Raw genomic sequence first — 23,863 nt, 5'->3', positions numbered from 1 at the left:
AGGTGTGGCTGAAATGTCGTCATATACGAACAGTTGAAGCGTGAGCGGGGCCTAGCAGTGCCTACTATGTCTACGTGGCACAATCGGGATTGCTTCGCGCTTGATCGATACGCCTGTGGTCTCGTCATTTGGCGGCGTCCGCCACCCTCTACTAGTCAAGCCTTCCGCACGCTGGAGGAAGAACTGTGGTTTGGGGCCTCACTGATTTAGCAGTGGGTCACCATCAGATGCAATTATTGACAATTATGCTAATGTGCCTCTGTTTTATGCACTCATTGCAGTGACGTCTCGCAAATGTGCTGTCGGTCTGTGTTTCCTCGATCACGTTGTGCATATATTTGCAAGTGATTTATATAATTAGCTGGAGAAATCTGCTCACGATCTCAGACTGAGTCTTCTTAAATCACAACGTGCGACTAAGACTTTAAATGCTCCACATTTGAAAAAAAAAGATAGTGGCTAAAGGGCTCTTAAACCACACCGAATTCGAATGTAAGAGAGTATTTTTTTTCTCGTCTTCTTTACCCTTTCTATAGGTGCTATATCCTCCTCACCACTTATTTCATCATAAGACACGTTGATCGTCAGCCCTAACCATTGAGCCAGTCATAATTTCGCGCTTTTCGACTATAGCCGCGTTGCTATATCCGTTTGCGCAGCCAAAAACGCAGAAAACGAAGTATTATCAATTTATCGTGCATGATAGCCACGTGGTACATCACAGAACTGGCAGTGTGACTGCAGGACAAAGCAGAATACATGTCAATTCAAGACAAAAATCTCTCGTATATCGACTAGTCGAGAGCTCATTTAATCCTGACGTCACGTGAACAAACTGTGGCGTCACGAATCGTGCACATGCGTTCTCGTTATTTGTATTCTCAGATGTTGTTTAGGGTCCCTAAGGCGTTTGATTTCATCTTTGTGCAAGTAAATCGATGGTTGGTTCATGCATGCGCAACCACTATTATCGAAATGCCATACCTCAATCGATGATTGATTGATTTGTGGGGTTTAACGTCCCAAAACCACCATATTATTATGAGAGACGCCGTAGTGGAGGGCTCCGGAAATTTTGACCACCTGGGGTTCTTTAACGTGCACCCAAATCTAAGCACACGGGCCTACAATATTTCCGCCTCTATCGGAAATGCAGCCGCCGCAGCCGGGATTCAAACCCACGACCTGCGGGTCAGCAGCCGAGTACCTTAGCCACTATACCACCGTGGCGGGGCTGCCATACCTCAATCATCAGACATGTTTCTTTATTCTTATACTGGAACATAACTGCATATTATTGAATTTCGGCGTGCGCTTACATTCTTGACAATGTAAAGAAGGATTAGAAGGTTAGCATCCGATTATTGATCTGTTATAATTCAATATTCTCTCTTTAATGCAGCGGCCCGTTGGTCCTACGTACAATGGGCGAGAGCTGAAAGAGACGTTACATACTACACATGTGTGCCAGTAAATGAATTTGTTGGTGTCTTTTGCTAAGCAAATATCGGTCTTCTTGTCTTTTACTCTCTCATTTTGTTTTCTCTGAACAGCGCCACAAATTGTACCTAGTTTATTGGGAGCTGTAAAAATAAAAGTTAAGACTTGTGCCGCTATGAACAGAAGGAATGGGTAAAAGCCAAAAAGCGGACCAATATTTGTTTCGTAAAACACAACAAAATGACTGATTGCCGTACAAATGTAGTATGTAAGGTACTTTCAGCTCTGGCCGCTTCTAGGCACGACAGACGGGTAGCTGCATTAACCAGAGAATATTGGAACATAAGAGATCTCTAACCGGTGGCTCATAGTCTAATCTTTCTTTACACTGTCGAGAACGTAGGTGCACGCCAATGTTCAATGAATGCACAGTCTTGTACTGTGATAGAAATGAAGAAACGCGTGTGGTGACTGAGGCATGGCATATCAATCGCAGTTGTAGGCATTCATGAGCCAACCGTTGATTAACTTGCAGGAATACGAAGCCAAATGCTTTAAGAGTTATTTCTCATGTATACCCACACGTGTTCTAGACAGGTAGGTGCGCATATTGCATGGAAATGCGCTGAGAATCTTTGATGCCTTCTTTCTGTCCCGCTCCTGTGCGCATCCTCAGTTGTTAGTAAGCATATGTGGTGCCCTGACTTCCTTCTTGTATTCGTGTTCGCACGCCCTATGTCTTTTAGAATGAATATGTATTAACTATCTCAGCTTTCTGCAATTGTAATCCCGTAACATTTAACATTTCTATTCCCTACTCTTCATTCAGTGAATTCTATCTTTCTTCTCTTTTGATTTTTTTTCGCTCTATTCACTAGGACAATATACCACCCTAAATCATGACCGATCCCTCAGGGTGTGTTGCACCAAGACACTTAGCTAAAAAAAGAACCAACATCAATGGCGTAATCGACTGTTCGATATATAACACACTTGGACAGCCTCGTATAACATCGTCAACACATTATCGGACGTATCAAGAACAGACCACAACGACCAAATACTTGACGCGATAGACGTCCATACGCGAAGGAAGAGAGAGGGGAAGGGGTAAAACCACTACTCCAAAATGTGTGTAGGGGGCTCCCAATGCTGGCCCACACATATACTCACTCGGACCTTTCCTGCCATTTTTGAATGCACAGGGTTTACTCTGAGCGTGCTTTTTGAAAATATCCGTGACTGAAGCCTTCTTTATTCACTGGAATGACGGGGACCTAATATAGCCTACTGTCCAATTCGTTTTCTATTTTTACGCAGCCATGGTGGACCCTGTTTTCTTTTGAACTTAATAAACAGTGTAGGGGGGGGGGGAGACTAATGGTTTTTCTCAATAATGAACCTTGACCCTTCCTCCCATTGAAAAAATGTGCACGTGACTATGCTTGACGCCCTCCGTGTATTAATAAGGTGTGAGCGTCAAGCATTTTGGTGTACCAACCCGATAACCAAAACGAAAAAAAATGCATGAAACGAAACCGAGAGTAATTGCGCAGTCAACACACGACGCGTGCTCACACTCGTTCACAAATGACTCGAATATTCTTTACTGTTTGCTTTTTGCTCATTCGTGTTCACGAGCTCCGTGTCTTTTATCGTAGACGAAAGGTTTCGCATAATGTTGATTTGTTCTCCTCTGCAATTACGGCGAGCTTTCTCTTCTTTTCTATTCGGCATCAAAAACATCTTCTCGAGACGACCCACTGGTGCTTCGCAGGCAAGATAGATGGTAAGGCTTAGCAAGGACGATGCCACAAACACGGCAAACGTTTGGAGAACCTAGGAAATAAAATAAGATAAACACTTGAGAAAACTGAAAATCCATCCTTGACGGTAGGATATACAGCGAGCAAAACACAAAGAACACACAGGCAGCGAGAATCAATGACACGTGCTCTAAAATAGAAAATCACAAAAAAAGCTTTATGAATAACTCAGCGGAAATAGTGTTTCAAAGTACTTCGTTTCCATGACAGCTTTCTCTAAGCAATATGCACTACTGACACAGCAAGGCGTCTAAATAGTTTGCCGAAATATGCACTGTAATGAGCGCATCATACGCGCTAATCTTTCACACAAAAGTGCGAAGACTTGAACTAAGCACGTCGGTGCGAAAAATCATAGTCGGTACATGATAACGTAGTGGTGGAACTTGAAAAGTGTCAAATTGTTCTAGCGCGAAACGTGGACTGATCGCATGATTTATTTGTACGCTGTGCTTGCTACGCTTGCTGCAGTGAATCACGATTATTACGAGACACTTGCGTGCCAAATGATCAGGACACTAGCAAGTCCTTTTCATTTATGGCTCATTTCTAGTTTCTTGAGTGGCTCGTGTGGCTGTATGACAACACTATAATCTCTTTCGTCAGGTCGTGAGTGGCGGTTGATTGAGCAAAAAAAAACGTAAAAAATGGTTCTTGGTGTGATAATTTACTACATTTGACAATTTGTCTATGCTGCTTGCCAACTTTTGTCTATTCGAGATATTATTCGCGGATTAAATGTATCTCGTAATCTAACTAATACTTTGACGGTGTATGCTTCTATTTTATTTTTTGCAAGCAGCACAATGGGAAGTATATAATATTTCTAGGGTAATTTCAAAAATTTACTGCTTACAAGGCTTATGTGAGATCATATACACACACTTTTCTACCTAGGGCGATTATTTAGTATCATAAAAAATAATTTGCTCGCAGGGTCGATGCATTTTAGTGAAAAAAAAAAACTTGTTGTCGCCTCCTTCTTTGTGTCCTCGTTTTTTACCCGCTCTATTTTCATTATTATTTAGTTGCATTTCGAAAAACTGCCTACATAAACACATGCGGCAAGAACACTCACTGCATGCGAACGACGCATGCTCTTCAGATATTCTGTCCTTTTTTTCGCGTAATTAAGCTTTGTCGTAACATACATCGAATAACAATTTATTCTCCACTGACGTAAAGCGTCCTAATAGCTTACATGCAAGCATCGTTATACACAAAAGAATTTCAATGTCTACCAAAATCACTAACTTGAAAACTTCATCGATCAAAGCGCTTTCGATATTGACGCTGGGCGGGAAAGTAGAGTGGAAAGAATCTGTATCTTACCAATGTAAAGTGAGAATAGAAAATCCGCTCTCGAGCTATGTTTGACTTGATAAAAAACAATGGTACGTGAACGATATATATTCCAAAGCACAAGCGGCTCAGGGGAACAAATGCTTTCCACGAGAGAAAATTCCAAAGGACACCTGCGAGAAAAACAATATACAACGCAAGCGCTTTTTGTAATAACTATAGTACGCACCTAAGGTTAACTTTCGACATCTCAAACATCTTGGGCAATAATCACACAAACTTACTTTCTTTGTGGCCCATCACAGCGTCTCGTACAAATAAAGAATGAACAATAAAAAATGAGAATTGGAACTGATTAGAGCAGCTGATGGCAACTTGAGATGTAGGAATGGATCAAAATGTTGTGATGCTACAGCAGTTGTTTAAAACTAAGTTTCGTAAAAACGGGGCTGATTGCTTTCTCCTTTGTAAAATAACGCGCTGTTGTTGAGTCGAAGTGCAACATCATGACTACCGACGTTATGATTGTTGTGTCACAGATTACGACTCAGTTGCGAAGTTGCCTGCACGAGGTATACAAACGGCACGTGTCAATAGAGTAACGCCGAGTGCCATGCGGCAGAGATGCCACCGAAAAATCATGCCACCAATGTGGTACGAACAATTAAAATAAAACAGGAAAATATGAACTTGTTGGTAACACACTATCACACACACACACTCACACACACACACACACACACACACACACACACACACACACACACACACACACACACACACACACACACACACACACAAAACGTATAAATCGTACACATTTCCGGGAGATATTTTGCTGCTATTGTGTGAAAGCTCCCAGTTCCAAGGAGTTTGTTGTGAACAAAATGCGTGATGGATGGCCAAGCAATACCAGAGTTTGAAGGTAGAGATGCGGTAAAATGCCTTGCTTTTTGACCACTCGGGCAAAATTTGCACAAATAGCTCAGAAGTTCTCCCAACATGTCTCTAAACTGATTGATTGATTGATAGATTGATATATAATTAATTAATTGATTGATTGATTGATTGATTGATTGATTGATTGATATGTGAAGTTTAACGTCCCAAAACCACTATATGATTATGAGAGACGCCGTAGTGAAGGGCTCTAGAAATTTCCACCACCTGGGGTTCTTTGACGTGCTACCAAATTTGAGCACACGGACCCACAACATTTCCACCTCCATTGGAAATGCAGCCGTCGCAGCCGGGATTCGATCCCGCAACCTACGGGTCAGCAGTCGAGTACCTTAGCCACTAAACCACCGCGGCGGGGCCAACATGTCTTCCAAATCAAGTCAGTTTCTTCTACAGGCAACTTGCAACAGCTTCTTGCGCAAACTTTTGTGAGGGAACGTTTATTTCTCCTAAGTGGTGAAAACTATCAAATCATCTTTGATGGTACTATAAGGTTTAAAAATTTGAATTAAGGCTATAAACTATTCTAGTGTCTACCTCGTAACTCTGACGAGGAGAAATGGCGCACATGTAGTATGACGGATGGTGAAAGGCAACAAAAGAAACATAACATAAGCATATTAACACCGTTTTTCAATCTTTCTGTCCAAGTTGCAATTTTTATTTAAAAAAAAAGCCCCAGTTCTCAAGTTCCCGACAGACCGGTGATTCGTTGATCTTAAGCATTGACAGATAGTCATAAACAATAGTATAGTAGCCCCGATAAATCACATGGGTATACCCATGTGCTTAGATTTAAGTGCACGTTGAAGAATTACCCCAAGTGGTCGAAATTGCTGGAGCCCTACACTCCGGCATCTCTCGTAATCAAATGGGGGTGATAGAACGTTACACCCAAGAAAGTATTACTATTAAAAGTATGTGAGTATATCTATAGTGCGACAGCTGTTAAAGGCCTAAATTGACAGAAATCTTGAGCGCGAAAAACACGCATTTAAAAGAAGAGTGGACGGAAAAGACAGGCGCTACTTGCATCTAAGTTTATTCAGGGGTCGCCCGCAAATATAATCAGAAAAGTACACATGTACACACATTCAAAATTATAGTCAAACAAGTTGTCACTTAGAAAAAAAAAGGCACCACATTGCCGCATAGACCAAACAATGAACGTGATAGCAACAAATTAGAAGATCACGCGCCGAATGGCAAGCAGATCAAAACATGTCCCGCGTTCCTGACGCACTAATGACGCACGCAACGTACTCACAGGTACAGATGAACGCGAATAAGCGTCTCAGTTGTTACTTCGTTGTGTCTGAAAAGCGCACCCTTTTCGCAAACGGAGACTGCAACGAATGAAGTGACCTTTGTGCACCCGGTAACTACAACAGAAACATTCTAACGAAAGCCCAACGCCAGCCAAGACGTACGATCGTCCCACCGCGAGATAAGAGATATTGAGAGAGCATCCACCTACCACTCTGAAGGGCAAAGTACACGTGGAAGATGAGAAAGCGCACCTCCGCGCGCTCAATGTGCCATCTTGCTGGTAATGTGCAAAACGCAATAGTTCCCCCCATCTTGGAGTTCATGCTCCCCCCCCCCCCCCAAGATGCCGATCACCAGTGGTATGTGGTAGATATAAATATCTTGCATATGAGCGTTGAAGAAGAGCTCCTTGGTGGCTCACAAGGGTAACGCTTCGCACTCACGTTTCAGAGGCCTGACGTTCAATCCCGCAAGCTGAAATCTTTTTCAGAATTTTTTTATTTCTTGCGTTTTCATATATATAGATACGTATACATATACGGTGAATGGCGGTGACGCCGGCTGCAAAATTCAGTGGAGAGTGCTCATACAATTGCGGTTGTAATAACACTTGTCGAGGTAATCAGCGTTTGCCTTCCAAAGCTTATGTGTCACTGAGGCACATCCTCCTTCGCTTCCTCATATGATACGCTTCAAGCAATTCCCTTGAAGTCTTATCCCTCCCTCTACCAAAAATGTTTATTTCACACAGTTTCGGCTCACATGCACCGTGACTTGCCCAATGCTCTGCCAAGTTCGTGCTCTCATATCTAACAGCTTGTTAATTATCCACCGCTCGGTCATTATATAGGCACAGTTTTGCCGCAAATGCGAAGCAATGAACGCGATAGCAACAAATTGGAATGTCACGCGAAGAATGGCAAGCAGATCAAAACGTGCACCGCGTATCTCACGCACAAATGACGCACGAAACGAAATCAGAGGTACAGATGAACGCGAATAACTTATGACAAATGTTACAGAACCTCCAATACGTGCATAGCCGCTGAATACCTAGATGTGTTTCAAGAAGCTTTGTCGGTATCTCTGTATACTCGTGCGCATGTTGCCAAGTGCAGTTCGTGACTGTGACAGGGATGATTGCGTAAAATCAGTTTCACCAAAATGGTGAATCAATGATTGTGATAGCGACAAATTACAATATTATACGAAGTGAAGCTGGCATGTAAACTCATTCTTATCCGATCTCACGTAGCTCTACAAAACCCTGGTGTAAAAGAACGTGGCCGCTCCAGGTACACTTGTGGCACAGTTTTGTTTTTTGTGTTGAGAGCGCAGCCCGTAGAAGTTTTCACCTGCTGTGAGTGCACAATGCCCATGCTGATCGTTGTAGTGATAGCATGGAAACCGTAAGCACTCCTCCCCCCCCCTTGCTCGCTCCCGAGAAAAGCGCGCGCACAGCAGACGACTGCAGTCGAAAAGGTGATGTTCACTCTGCAGAAAGAGGAGGGAAGTGCATCCTTCCCCATATATATATATATATATATATATATATATGACGTGGCGGTGGCGTTGACAAAAAGAAGCAGCTTAGTATCAAAGGCGAAGCAATAAACGTGATATTGGAAGGTTACGCGAAGAATGGCCAGCAGATCGAAACTTGCCCCGCGTTTCTCACGCACAAATGATGCACGAAGCACAAAACGTAGTCAATAAACATTTAGTTGTTACTTTGTGGTGAAAAGTAAGCCCTTTCGGAAAACAGAGACTGTGCTACGAGTGCAGGGACTATTGTGCGCCCGGTAACTACAACAGAACTGTTCCGGTGAAGTCCCAAAGCACAGGATTGTCCCCACAGCGAGATAAGCGAGCACTCGCGAGAGTGGCCCCTTTCTGCGGGCAAAGTACGAGTGGGAGTTTGAGCGCGCGCCATCACGTCGTGACAATCTGGTGACGCGCGCTCATTGCACCATCTCGGTGGTTATGCTGAAAACACAATAGTAGTTTCCCTGAGATGCCATTCGCCAGCGGGAAGTAGTATATTTGAATAACTTGCCGCTTGAACGTTGAAGGAGGTTCGCTTTGCGCCTTTTTGGCTCAGTGGTTTACGCCTCGCAAACACAATTTGGAGGTCAGAGGTTCGACTCAGCATGCCTGAGTCTTTTTCAGATTTTTTTTTCTTTCTTGAGTTTTCATATACATAAATATGTATTGATATACGTATCCATATGACAGTGGCGCCCAAGCTGACGCCGGCTGCAGAATTCAGCCGAGAGTGTCCATATAGTTGCTATCGCATTAAAAAACCAGCCCAGACTGTCTTATAATTGCTATCGCAGTACTATGCCTAACCGCAAATTAACGATATTTTATAGACAACCCCCGTGCAACAGTTAACAAACTTTCTACCATTCTTTTTCTGGCAACCTTTTTTTCTGTCTCCACCACAAGAAATACGGCAGCACAACTGAGCTATAGCTTTCTCGAAGCGAACAACGCCACCGGTACCAGTTTGCCACTTTTTTCATGTGGTGCACAGCCTTATAAAAGTACGGCACCATTAATGACTGGGTGGTGAAGCATTCACGAGCTGTGAGGAAGGGGGGTATGAACTTGGCAGAGCATTAGGTAAGTTTCGGGGCATGTGAGCCGAAACTGTGTGAAATAAAGATTCTGGGTAGATGGGGGGATAAGACTTTGAGGGAATTGCTAGAAGCGTATCATATCAGGAAGCGAGGAAGCATGTGCGTCAGGGACACATCGGTGAAACTTTGGAAGGCGAATGCTGAATATTTTGATAAGTTTTTCCAAGTGAAAGCCTGTTTGACTAGGCAGTCGACCCTGTGTACATGTTGACTTTTTTTGTTATATTTGTGCATGATGCCTCAAATAAAGTTAGATAAAAGTAGCGCTAGTTTTGTCTTCTCGTCTTGTGAATGTGTTTATTGTGCTCAAAATTTCTCTCAACTTTGCACCATTTTGCTGAATTTAAGTTTCTTTTTAAAATTAAAACTGGTTACGTTGTGTACACCATTTTTGTTACGCCGTTGTCGACAATGGGTGATCTCCTCCTCCTCAGCTTTGTTCTCGTGATGTGGCCACCATCGGCCATCCTAGAGAAACTAGTGCTAGTTGTGGTAACGCGATGTTAAGAAGTCAGCGCACATGCCATTGTCCTTTCGCGCAGCATTGCAATCTTGTGTCGCTTCCAGTAATTATCAGTGTAGGGTAGCCAACTGAGCATGTGTCTGGTTCACCTCCCTGCCTTCTTTATTGTTGTTTTTCCTCCTCCCCCTCTTCTAAACAAGAAGTGATAAATGCAATGAATAAAAACTAGTGCGACTGCAAAGCAACCCGTGCGAAATTACTGAAGAAAATTAGTTTTCGCGGTGATAGAGAAGTGTGATTACCTCCTCTTCTTGTTGAGCAAGCGAATACTGTCCAGCTGATGCAAAATGACCACATCAGCCTGTCGATGAACACTAAAGGAACTTTTATCCATTCTCCACGTGGACCATGGCCTCGGTTCCAGTCATATTTCAGGAACACAGTTGAGAGTGCGCAGACGAGCGTTAGACACCACATTCCGATCTGCTTCATCTTGATGGGAAGGAATATGATATAAAACATCACACAGTGCCGTCTTTTCTAGCAATTTTCTGAGAAATACTTCTTCACTAAACATAGTAGCAAAAAGAAGTTAAAAAAAAAACGTCCGGAAAGCAAACTTTTTACCTGGGATATCTTGACTTGCCCATATTTCTTCAACAAAAAGTACGTTACACATCCGGCAAAGTAGCACATGCCATGATAAAAAGGCAGGACGTACACGTAGTTTAGCGTGTCCAGAAGAATGCTGAAGAAGAGAACATTACTTTATTTCCTCGGTGCACCATAATATTTACTGACATAAACAGAGTATTTTTAGTTTCCCCTCTCTGCATAACAAGAAATGAAGGCGTGTTTTTGCCCCAAACTCTCCACCAAGCCTATCAAATTAGCTGCTGCTACATTGGGTCGGAGAGCTGACTTGAGGGAGATAGCACGCACTGTCTACGTAGAATTCGTGTTGTGGTCCAAGAAACAATGCACGTTTTGTGTTTTAGCTTCAAGTAAGGCCAGATTTGGATATAAATCTGTCGGTAGTGTTCTAAGCGTCGTTGCCAAGGCTCTGTGTGGTATTCTGGAAGGATGGGGATAGACCTTCCTGGTTAGGTAGGAGTGCTGCGTAATCTCTTGACGCACCCGATTTAGGTAAACGGCGGCAACCCAAACCTTCCCCACGTTGTTTCTTTATTTGATCCTCAAAGTGAGTGATTCCAAAGCATTTTAGTTTTGTCTTTTTTTCAATTTCAACTCGTTTTTACACGAGTTGAAATTGAAAATTCAACTCGTGAAAATTCAACTCAGTCCCAATACGCAAGCGCCAAAAATAGAGTTTAAGAACTCCAAAGCTCCCATTCATGTCGACTTCTTTAAAATAGATGGATATTCGTAGTGCCAGCGCTTAGTAATCCATCAGGATTGTTACTTTGCTTCTGTATTAAATGAAAATTCACCTGATGTTTGCCACAATCGGGGTCATAAAAGGTGGGTAAGATGTATTGACAACCTGCCAGGCTGTCACTGAACAACACAGCAGGCTAAAGCTGAAAAAGGCTGCAATCAAGGCCCAAAAGCATCTGAAATAAAATTCGAAGTTTATAAACGCCCTATAGCGGTCATCCTTATCTTATGGTACTTTCTTTATTGTTCTAGTACCTGTACAAGATTACAGATTATTTTAGTACAATATTACAGAAAAAATTTCTAGGGGAAACTACTGTCAAAAAGTAGCGTCAATAATTGTTCAGTTAGAATAAACATCATCTGTACAATTAACTGCTGCCGAAAACGTAATGTTACATGCGTAAAGGTATATTAGACACGTTAAGTGCATTCAAATACTTGCTGTGACGTATTTAAGTACTTCAGGTTCAAGTATCAAGTGTTTAGTAACTAAATTCACATTGTAACAAAACTGAACCAACTGCATTCGCTTTTCGAAATTTCCGATGAAGTGAAGCGAACAGCGTTGAATCAGCAATTACTTTTTTTTACTTCAGTACTGCAAAAAATAAAAGTGTCCTTCAATTTTCAACACTAGAAGACACCTTATTCACACCGTAACTTACCTTCTAAGTATAAGGATAGTTGGCAAAGCCCATAAAAACAATTGAAAGTCTGCTGAAACGAACCACAGATGGCCAAACATTCCCTGCATGAGGAAAAAGAGCACACTCTCATGAAGGCTCTCTTCTAGCTGTTTAATTAAATTTAGAATGAATACCCATCATATTCAGTATTTACCTGCTTGACGAGAGAGTGGTATGGTTGGTCGACCAAAAATTTTTTTTTATTTTAAGGCCCAAAAATATTACACATTCACAGAGGCAAAACTGTCCATTGGCCAGCGCGTAGACGCACTCGAATACTTTTTGAAATGGCACCGAAAAACTACGCTTCCACACGGATGCAAGTGGCTTATAAGTAGTTTTCTATCATTGGTTTGCATGTATGTATTGTTTTATAATAAATTTGGCTAGGCTGAATAACGATATCCACTCGCTACCGTCTTCATATATTTTTATTTCAAATTTTCCAAGCAGTAATGCGTTTGTATAGTCGACATTGGTTTATGTTGTGAGCACTTTTCACTCATTTTTCCCAAGCAGTAATTTTAAATTTTTCTAAATTTGATATACCTCTTGTAGTAACTTATTCGATTATTTTGCTGAAATTTTCTGAGTTTATACTTCAATATTTTATATATATTCTAAACCTAGAATATTGTAAGAACTGTACGATTTGTATTTGAGAAAAGAAAATCATTAATTAGAAATTTTCTCTGGCAGCACGTGACATTTGTGGACAATATTTGTGAGATAAGCCTAAGTGTATACAGGAATCTGTTCTTAAGGCAAGGGATCATGCCACTACTATGTAGAATCGGCGTGCGAAATTTCACGGTCATGCCGTTTTTTGGTTCTGTTTTTGTTAGAGCTTGTCTAGGAACATCGCTTGGCCACGTTGAACATACTAAATACTTGGCGTCTACGCATTTTTTTTCAGCTTATTCTTAAATAAACATAGAGCATGTAACTCGTACAGAGAGCGAAAAAATGAAGCGGAACTGTAAGGATTCGTTTTTTTTTATTACCAGATACAACATTATTGAGAACTAACAGGGAATGATGCCAAGAAAAGTATATGGGATGTTATTAGTAGAAATGGTATTGTAAATGTCAAGAAAGAAAAGCGTACGAAAGGATCATTTGCCGTGGGCGGGCACAGAACCTGTGACCTTCGAATGATGCGTCAGATACCACTGAGCTATAGATCGGTGGCCATCCCTCACGTTCATGATGTGGGGTATATATGTGCATTTAAACAAGGAAGTGTCGATCAGTGGCGCTAGCAGCCATGACGGTGAGTCTGGAACACTCTTTTTCTGCCTGGTGGCGTCACGCAGCACGTGAACTTATTACAAGCTGGTAGCGGACTAATATTTCCTCCCATACTACTTGAAGGCATCAAGTTCATCAGAACGAGACCCTCGCTATGATTGAAAGAAAGGAGTGTACATTTAAGGGTTGTTTCGCTTGTTATACACAATATTATTTAGAACTAATAGACATTGATGCGAAGGAAAGTATAGGAGATATTTTAGTGGCAAACTTAACGTACTTATAAAGAAAAAAGTGTGGAGCCTAAATGTGACGCAAAAAAGTGATCATTAATATTGTGTCTGACAAAGAAATACAAGCCCTTAAATTTCCACTTCTACCCTTCATTCATAGCGAGCGTCTCATTCTGGCAGACTTGAGACAGCGGGAAGCACAATAATTTCTCGCGTTCCTGGTTCGTGCTATGAACTCCACCTCCCACGCTCTTAGAGAGCTGTGTGTTATATGCGTGAACAAAATCTCAAGTTACCATTTTACGACACTTTGAATGAGAGCCAATGGAGTGGCAATGTGCATTGTGGTGCCATGTTTGACGCGATTCACTAACCGCTGCTTTTCGGGTTTATGTCAAGTTCTTCGGCTGCCACAAGTGTTAAATCATGATTCCTGATGTTGTTCATCGAGATGAAGACGTGCCACCATGCTTCAAAGTGAGTGCATCCACATTGAATGGTGCTACAGTTACAAAACACAGACAGACATTGGCAAGCTTTCATTTATCAACGTACAAAAGCACACAGTGTCCCTTATGCACTCCCCTAAAACGACCGGCAAACGAAATACTTTTTCTTTCTGTTCTCAGTCGAGGTAGGTACTGCTCCTGCTCCACCTCCCTACGAAAGCATTCTGGGCATAACGTGGTATTTCATTGCGTCAAGAATTGGGGGCACCTGATCTAGTTTTGCAAAGTCACTGTAATCGGGCCACCATTCACCAAGCTACGAGGGCAAGTGACAACGTCATCACCGTGACGTCACTGTTAAGTTATAACAACATCATATCGTGACTTAGTTATGATATGATCGTTTCTTTTTCAAATCTCGTGTGGACGCCGCTGACACAGGACGCCCGTAAAATATTAGTTTGAGAAGATATAAGCTTTCACCATAAACATTCAGCTACTTTTGTGACATTGCCCCGCCGCGGTGGTCTAGTGGTTAAGGATACTCGGCTACTGACCCGCAGGTCGCGGGTTCAAATCCCAGCTGCGGCGGCTGCATTTCCGATGGAGGCGGAAATGTTGTAGGCCCGTGTTCTCAGATTTAGATGCACGTTAAAGAACCCCAGGTCGTCGAAATTTCCGGAGCCCTCCATTACGGCGTCTCTCATAATCATATGGTGGTTTTTGGGACGTTAAACCCCACATATCAATCAATCAATCAACTTTTGTGACGTGTGCTTTCACTTGTGTTCTATACCGATTACTATGATGGAGGGATCAACCGTGTTTTATTTTTATTTTTATTACGCGTGACTAGAGCCAGTTGGATGCAAGAGTTATTGATCTTCCCAAAAATATTTGTTTTTTTCGTCCTTGCAAGCGGAATACTTGAGTTCCATGTGCACATGATAGCTGCGCCTGCCTTTTCTGTTTTGAGTGTGGTTTTTATGTCAGACGATTTCGACCTTCTACAAAGTGCCTGAAATAAATAAATAACTGAATAAGTAAAGAAATAAAACATCATATTGCTTCTTTTTTTCTATATTTCATTCATTCAAGGACAATAATCACTGTCTGAGAGCTTCTGCGGCCATAGAAACTAATATGCAACTTGAAACACATGCATATTAAAGAAACAAATGACATAATTAACACATATCAGTCGCTTTTATCGTGCTCGGGTGTTTTTTTCTGTAGAATCAACATGCTTTCACACATTTTTTTTTGCGCAATACTTGCAGCACTTTGCAACAATGCTACGGGGGAAAAGAACAAAAACTGAGCACTTGTGCTGAGCTTTTGCTTCAAAAAGTCATTTTTTGAGTCAATAATATTCCTTGAAAAACCATTATTGTGCCCCTCATATCAGTAGTGATTGTTGATATTAGGGAGTAATGTCAATTATTTATTTGTCATTTCAATTGATTCATAAAGTTGGTCAATTTATAAGTTCCGGTATCACTACAGCAGTTTAAATTTAGGCACCTTACAGCATTTAACAATGAGAAGGTTAGAGAAATGTAAAGAATGAAAATCAAGTAGGTACATAAATCGGACGGGTACCTCATTTTTTATTAAGACGTGACGCGCAAAGCTATAGAAAGAATGGGTGGAGCATTCTGAAGCGATTGAATTACTCGAGGGTCAGAATTAGTAATCGTAAACAATTAACCATAAAACCTCGTTTTAGTAAAATTCTCAAAGCCCATCTATGACATTATGAACCGCAATTAATGTAGTAGGGTCGCCTTTAAAAAGTTTTTTTTTTTATTTTTTGCGTATGACACGCTAAGTGATCGTTTCTGACTACTGTGGGTGAAAGTTCATCCAGCAGCTGACTCCGTCACGGTTTCAACAAACACCATTCATTTCACATGAAGGGGGTAAATCTTGAAACACCTAGATGTTGCGTATTCTTGTGCGCAAAGAACTGACCTTCAGCGCAAACGAGTCTAATAACTTTAGGCAACTGATTAATGTTACATACTATAGTTTTGTAGTACTACGTACTACAGATATTATGTTTGAACTTCTCTTTCATCACAATGACACAATTTTATTCTGCCCTTTTATGCAAAATTAGCTACGGATATTCATTTCGAAACTGAGCAGCAGACAGGTGTATGATAACCTAAGAGAATTCAGTACTCACAATTTCTGTTTCGCTGTAGAGGTTGCGTACTTGGAGAAGAATGTGGCACCACTGGTTTCGAAATTCATAGTAAAATTTTTCCATCAGTGGCTTCAAATTGGGGCCGGATGCGATTTGCAGTACCAATAAGCAAAACACCATGGCAAAAAAGACGGGAGCTGTTGTCCTGAAAAAAAATTCGAATATTTTCCTTTCGTATGATTACTGCCCTTCGGTAACAGCCACTTTGTCAATCCCTTGCAAGACTATCAAGGTTTTTCTAAATATGTATCGACACTACTTCCCTCTTCACAAGGGTCATCAAAATCGCTCCCAGTGTAGTAACCTAAGCATTTTGCCCCACAGTCTGGATTCCAAATGTGTTGACTTCGAAAAATTAAGTTGAGCAAAATTATAGAAAACCTGTAAGCAACAGCCTCTGCTAACAAGCAAAAGAAGATGTGCAAGTGTTTCACTCTTGCTCGAACCTTGATGCGCTAAAAATTTAGCTAAACGCAACCTAGCATTACTTAGATAAAGCCTAGGAACAAGTTATAAGCAGCCCAGACTCAACCTGCATCACCTATAGTCAAGGTATAAAAACAGCGTAGAAGCAACCACAATAGTCTTCAAAATTGTCCAGTTTCACTGTTTCAAGCCTTACAGAGCTTAGTGCAAAGTTCTTTTTTTGTGTGGAACTACTAAACACCAAAAAAGAAAAAAAAACTGGCAGAGGCCCTTGTACATTCGTGTAAGATTATTAAAAAGTGATAACTTTCCCGTGGGGCACTGTTATCTATTGTCGTCATTGGAGCTTGAGGGGTCACGTTGACCGCTGCCTATTTTGTTGGTGTTTTGGCTGCGCCTGCTAATGAATAGTAATTACCCAGTTCTTTGTAATGGGTTGGCAGGTGGGTAACCCACTCGTTACAGAATTCATATGGTGTGACATACGACCTGATTTTCAATGCTACATCTTCACGAGGGTGATTGCTCCATGTGACAACTGTATAAGGTGTTATTTCAAAGTGGTTTCAAGCATCAATAGGCAGAGCTATGAGGCAGAATAACTGACTGCCATGCAGAATACGTAGTCTTGCTTTTACCTTTAACCCCTATTAATACTGTATCATTTTTAAGGTTACTATTTTTTTTTCTCTCTCTCTTGCATCGCCGCGTTGGTATAGTGGCTATGGCACTAGACTGCTAAGTAAAAGGTTGTGGGATCGAATCCCGGCTGTGTTGGCAGCATTTTCGATGGAGTCGAAGATGTTTGAGACCCGTGTACTTAAATTTAGATGCACGTTAAAAAACCCCAGGTGGTCGAAACTTCCGGTCCCATCTACCAGGGTGTCTCTCATAATCATATAGTGGTTTTGGGACGGTAAAACTCAAATATTACTTTTTTTATAGTACATGCCATTGTTTTGTCTAGTGAGATGTATATTTCTCTTCCAGATTTCATCACCTTGCGAAGGCGAAATAGTTTCCAGAAATTTTGTCAACATAATGACAATCCCAAAATGTTAAACTCTGTGAAAATCGAGAGCATGTTAAAAATGGAAAGAGTGAATGACGAGTGCTTTTGTGATGATGGGACAAGTTTTTCAGCTGAGCGCGAATCGTTAGTGGCGGGAACCAAGAATAACATCAATAAACTAAAAACATATAGCGCAAAACGCGGCATTGTGCTGATTGCATGAGTAATGTTACTCTGATCTTGAGTCTAAGTGGGTGAGTCACACCCTGTTTTCAGCTGAAGAAGTTTAAGATTCGCGTCTATACGTAACTAGAGGTATCATCCTTCAAACCGCAGTCTAAAAATTTACGTGCACCGGCCTTTGGGTTAGGCAGCAGTGAAGCCGAAGACAGTGGATTCATTGTTATTGATATGTCACACGAATATCATTATCGAAATTATTTCAAACAGGTCCTTTGAAGGTAGCTATTGTGATAAGTAATTAACAATGTGACCCTTTTAGAATCACTGAGCATTATAACGATGCTGTTTTGTATTTAATTATGAAAAAGCTTCAACCACCCTCGCGTGCCATGTACCCATTGCTAATAGTATTATGATTATATTACGCTTTTTACGGTCTTACATGTGGTCATACAACATAATAATCAATCGTTCACAAAAAGTACAATAACGTAGCATAGGCAATCAGGCTAACTGGTAGTAAAAATATAAAGCAACTAGCCTGCAGTTTGTCCTATACATTCGTTGTTGATGTTACAGTTTCCTGACAAAACCTCGAATTCTGCTGTGTTGACAAACATTTCACTCTCATTGTCCCAAAGAGCAGTTGATGTAAAGGGCGCGTAATATACATCACTCGAGCTGTTTTGGCTTTGGGGCGCCCTCTATCGAAATGTGTACAAAGAGGATGTACTGCGAATAAATGGTGTCACCTTTGTTGGGGAAGCGGAGCGTGCGTCTCATCACTGCGACCTTTCGGCTTCGGCCTGTGTCCCTAGCTAACTCAGCTCGAACGTGATCAACACAGTTAAGTTACATTCAAAGCCATAGCAATTTAACTTACCTTATGTGACGCCGCACGATGGCAATGAGTCCCGTCAGTAGTATGTTGTCACGTTTTGGTTCAATATTATAAGCTAGGAGGAAGCCGCTGAAAATGAAAGACGCTTGTTAAAGCATCCGCTCATGAGCTCAAGTGCTTACTTGATCTGGTTGCGCCTGCCATTTTCAACTCTGCAAGTGATTGTGCTTGAGTGGTGGCGGTGGTATTGAATTCGTGTTTCACTGTTGTGAGTGTTCTAAACATGTCAGACATGCATAATATCAAGTGCGCTCTGCACCCGGTTTTCATTGTTTAGAGTGTTTGTTTATTATTTGAAGCAGATTATTGATGAAAGTCAAAGCAAAGTATAAAACTAAGAAAAAATATTTAGACATTTCCGGACATTACTTGCGAAGCCATTTTGCTTCCTATTAAATTCGTGTAGGCGTCGTGGACCTCAATAAAATAAATTGCACTTTGATATCTCCATATGACAATAGCTGTTGCAAGTCAGAAAGCGTCATGGCTTAACTAGGTCACGCATAGCGACTATATACAGGACACTGATATAGCGCTAATTTTCGAACAAGGCTGTAAATTAGCGTGGTCTCTGCAACTGAGAAACTCAAAATGGAGCCTTTGTTGAAAATTTATGAAATAGATGTTTCCTATTTTCATATAATGAAAAAGCAGGTTTGAAATATTATCACCACTTTTTTATGCTTACTGTACGTGTCCATTGTGTGGATACCAATTCATTGCGGTAATTTCAGCAACGTCCTCACCGATCAAGTTGCCAGAAAAGCACACGTAGAAACAAACTTTGTTCCTATGCCTTTATCTGGGATTTACGCGGCTTGATACATTAGTAAGATGGCTTAGAACATGACACTCCGGAAGTGGCGATTATCACGGTTGACGCATCATCGACTGTATTCTTTCGACCCATCTTTTTGACTGCGGCTACGCCCAGGTTTTTCCTGCGAGGAAGGTACAGTGTTGTGCCGTCTGCGTCTGAGCATAGCTACCACCAACGCCTAATAATTTAGACCTGCTAATTTAAGATTAAAATTGGTGACAACGCGGAGTACAATGACTGTGGCTTCTATGAGACTATTGAACACCCTTTGTGTTACTGCCCGATATACGCAAACGAGAGGCTTCAACTTCGCACTGTTCTACATCAGCTCTACTGCAGCAGTTTCACTGTGGACAAGGCACAGGGACTATGGGGCTGCTCATCACAGTTCCGAAAGGCAACAAAGGTGCTGTTCGATTTTCTCAAGGACACTGGTATGATTCATCTTTTGTGATGTTAAGCGTGAAACTGTTGCGCATCGGCTCCAACCAGTGCTTTTTCTCTCCTTCTCTATAACTTTCCTTCCACCCCCCCCCCCTTCCCCAGTGCAGGGTAGCCTACCGAACTCAGCCCTGGTTAACCTCCCTGCTTTTTTTCTATATTTATTCCCCTTCCTTTCATACATAAGTCGTGTCATCACTCATCACCATTTTTGTAAGTTTAATAAGACGAATTACGTGTTGTAGCAAGCTCTAGTCAGTTCTTTTTTTGCTTTCAAGGCGCAACACATTATTGTGGATTTGTCATGAATCTCGAGTTTGTTCGTCGTCAGATTCGATATGAACATAAGAGCTCAACAAACTATTACTCACCTCAGAAAGAAGAAAACGTCCACACTCAAATACCCAGTCATTACCAGAGAAAAACTGATGTTGTCAGCATAATGCAGAGCATTCACCAAGCGTGCTATTAGGAGAACATACGAAGAGAGGATTAGTACGAATTGGGAGTCAAAAAAGCAACAACCTAAATTTGGATAATTTGCCACACTGTGCAATACATTGATTTCGGTTTGTTTGTCTGTTTTAGCTTGTTTTTTTTATTGTGCGCTGACTCACACAGGCCTTGACAGCACCACACATATTCTTTTATCTCTGAGGATACTTATTTTTTAGCAGTAAGGTAGCTACCTTTCTGACTCATATTCTTCACCTCAGTGGGTTGCTTTCATTATTGACATTTACTTAAACCAGACGTGACATCATACTCGGCCACTTTCAGTCCCTACGAGAAAGAACATTTACATGCTAAACAGAAAAGCTCCGAAAAATATAAAGGCTGCATATCCAACACAAATACGTAAACTGTAATAAATATACAATACAGAATAAATTTTAAACAATAGACGACGCATATAACAGTAAACACAAACCTGCGACAAACGTAGAGTACTCACAGGTATTGATGAAATCGAATATGTTGTAGGAATGGCCGATCACAATCAAGAACATGCTGAAAAATCGCAGACCATGAAAGAATCGGAACATGTAGGCGTCAGAATCTTTGTCGCTGACCCCAACGAGAAGAGCCTCCAGATTTAATCGCAATGAGAATGCTGTCAGGAGTTTCACAAGGAAACCTGGATGTATGCCAAAAAAACGAAGCAAAAGATACAAGCTCCGCAATCAAAATTAGGTCGAGCACCACTTTTTATTGAAAAAATTATACATTAACGTTGTATATATCTTACTGGTGTCATTACATTAGAGGCCAGATTTATAGGCACTCACAAATAGAGTTTCAGGAGCCAAAAATAGGCAGGTGAAGCACTGTTTCAGGCCAGCAAAATCGTAAATATAGGCACAATAAACTTTTACACAAGATCAAATTTTGAAGAAATACGTACGGGACCTGTATCTATGGACCGGAAAGCAAAGAGAAATGTTTTAGGTTATGATAGTACAAAATCATCAGTGGTTTAGCATAGCCATGCAATTTGTTTCAAGGGTTTTCAGAACACAGTCTTCTCTTTTATTTTCCAGAATGGTGAGCTAAGTGTCCACAGTCAAATAAACATGCTCCTGGGCATTTTCTATTCGGTATGGCTAAGAAGGACAGTGCACAAGTTAATAGCCCGACAGCTAACAGGCCAGACGGGTATTTGAGCCACGTATTAACCGGGTCTAATTGCACAGGTTCAATTCCTTCTCTGTCTGTCAACCCCATAACTCTTACAAGGTTTGAGCATTTCTAGTAGGCAATAGAAGTGCGTTGAAAGGGTGCTCATGATCTCGTCTGCGAAGATATTGTTACGCTCAAGGAGGACCAGGACGTATACGGCTGAAGGGGCCGTTTATTGTGGTCGCAAAGAGAAGTGCTGGAGCGACCAACAGGTTGATGATCGCCGTGTCGTCGTCTTCCTCCTTTTTCCAGCTTGGGGCAGCCAGCATGTTCACCCATCTTCATTTTTTTCCCAGGTATGCGCAACATTCCTCCCCTCGCAGACGAAGCCCGCCGGGTGAGGTAATTGATTCCCCTTGGTGTATACAACTTCAGTCGAGCGACATGGACTGCTTGGGTTTTAGCGGCTCTTCTACTACTTCTCGTGAGGCGAGCGATTGTGTACGTCACTTCGGTAATTTTGTTGAGAACAACCAACGGTCTGTCATATGTGGCCAAGAACTTTTGGCATAACCTGCGTCTCCGTACCCGAGTCCAGAGCCACACTAAGTCACCTTGATAGTAAGTTACAGGCCGGTGGTGGACGTCGTAGCGTGCCTTCGATTTTTTTTTTGTGATGCCAAAGTGCGTAGACGAGCAATACGACGCGCCTCTTCTGCAAGGCAGAGGATTTTGGCGACTGAGAGGTTCTCGTGCGCCGAGATTGGCAAAACTGTGTCAAGTGTGTGCCGTGGCGGTCGTGCGTACATCAAGAAAAAGGGACTATAGCCTGTTGTCTCGTGCTTAGCTGTGTTGAACGCGTACGTTATAAATGGCAGCACGTCATCCCAGTTCTTGTGGTAGGATGCCACATACATAGAGAGTATGTTTAGAATTGTGCGGTTGGTGCGCTCCGTGAGCTCATTTGTTTGCGGATGGTATGGTGACGAGTGACGAAGGTGGGACTCACTCAATCGAAGCAGCTCTTCTACTATATCAGCCGTAAACTGTCGTCCACAATCACTGATGATCACTTGAGGCGGGTCAAGTTGGAGGATAACGTGCTACAGCAGGAACACAGAGACGTCGCTGGCAGTTGCGGTTGGTATGGCCGCCGTCTCGCAGTAGCGCGTGGGGTACTCGACGCATACAATTATCCAGCGATTGCCCTTAGCCGACTTTGGAAAAGGGCCCACGAGGTCAATGCCCACTTGTTGGAAAGGTGTGCTTGAAGGTTGCAAGGGCTGTAGAAGACCAGGCGGAGCAGTAGATGGGCGTTTGTGGCGTTGACACTGCGTGCAGCTGGCCACATACACCTCGACTGACTGTCGCATTTCCGGCCAATAAAAGCGTTCCTTAGCACGGTAAAGCGTCCGCGCAGAACCTAAATGTGCGGACGTAGGATAGTCGTGCATAGCACTTAAGATCGCTGTTCGAAGGCTTTCCGGCACTACCAGGAGGAAACGTGCGCTAGTGCTGGAAAAGTTCTTCTTATACAGTAGTCCATTGCGTACACGGAAATGGCATACCGTAGAAGCTGTGCAGAACGATGACAGCCTGGTGTCTTTTCGCTGTTCCTTTTTGAGAGTACTGAGGTCGGGAAACACAGAAGCTACGAGGTGGTCGAGGTCATCGGCGTCAGACTCTGTAGTGCTCAGTGGCATGCGCGAAAGGCAATCTGCGTCGGCGTGTCGTCGACCAGTTTTGTACGAGACTATGAAGTTGTACTCTTGTAGCCGAAGTGCCCAGCACGCTAGACGGCCGCAAGGGTCCCGAAAGTTGACAAGCCAACATAATGAGTGGTGGTCGGTGACGACTGTAAAAGGGCGTCCATATAGGTAAGACCGAAACCGCTGAATCGCAAATACTACCGCGAGGCATTCTTGTTCCGTGACAGTGGGTGCACGTTAAAGAACCCCAGGTGGTCGAAATTTCCGGAGCCCTCCACTACGGCGTCTCTCATAATCATATAGTGGTTTTGGGACGTTAAACCCCACAAAATCAATCAAATTGTTCCGTGACAGTGTAATTCTGCTCGGGCCTACTCAAGGAGCGACTTGCGTATGCGATCACGTGCTCGCGGTTACCATAACGTTGAACTAGGACGGCACCAATTTCTATGCTGCTGGCATCCGTGTGCAGTTCTGTTAGAGCTGATGGGTTGAAGTATTGAAGAACAGGCCGCGACGTCAGGAGGAACTTCAATTGACGAAAATAGGAGTCGCACTCCGGAGTCCACTCGAAGGGAGTATTCTTCGAAGCAAACATGTCAGTGGATACGCGA

At 42.3% G+C, this 23,863-nt stretch overlaps 1 protein-coding gene across 1 annotated transcript in view; it reads right to left on the bottom strand.

Annotated features, from left to right (window-relative positions):
• Window positions 1-3,023: 3,023 nt before the first annotated feature.
• LOC119176957 (nose resistant to fluoxetine protein 6-like) overlaps window positions 3,024-23,863 on the bottom strand; it is a 49,729-nt gene continuing 28,889 nt past the window's right edge. The window contains exons 6-15 of the mRNA XM_075878272.1: window positions 20,876-21,058; window positions 20,292-20,385; window positions 18,642-18,728; window positions 16,117-16,282; window positions 11,972-12,054; window positions 11,357-11,479; window positions 10,533-10,653; window positions 10,208-10,397; window positions 4,599-4,741; window positions 3,024-3,279 (exon numbers count right to left, since the gene is read on the bottom strand). Of these exons, the coding sequence (XP_075734387.1) occupies window positions 3,025-3,279; window positions 4,599-4,741; window positions 10,208-10,397; window positions 10,533-10,653; window positions 11,357-11,479; window positions 11,972-12,054; window positions 16,117-16,282; window positions 18,642-18,728; window positions 20,292-20,385; window positions 20,876-21,058 (1,445 nt within the window). The 3' untranslated portion in view covers window position 3,024. The remainder of the gene's footprint in view (window positions 3,280-4,598; window positions 4,742-10,207; window positions 10,398-10,532; window positions 10,654-11,356; window positions 11,480-11,971; window positions 12,055-16,116; window positions 16,283-18,641; window positions 18,729-20,291; window positions 20,386-20,875; window positions 21,059-23,863) is intronic.

The sequence above is a fragment of the Rhipicephalus microplus genome, chromosome X, assembly GCF_043290135.1.
Source record: "Rhipicephalus microplus isolate Deutch F79 chromosome X, USDA_Rmic, whole genome shotgun sequence".
In the NCBI taxonomy this organism is placed as follows: domain Eukaryota; kingdom Metazoa; phylum Arthropoda; class Arachnida; order Ixodida; family Ixodidae; genus Rhipicephalus; species Rhipicephalus microplus.
Note: the sequence above shows the minus strand (reverse complement) of the source record. Positions and strands in the feature narration are given on the sequence as shown.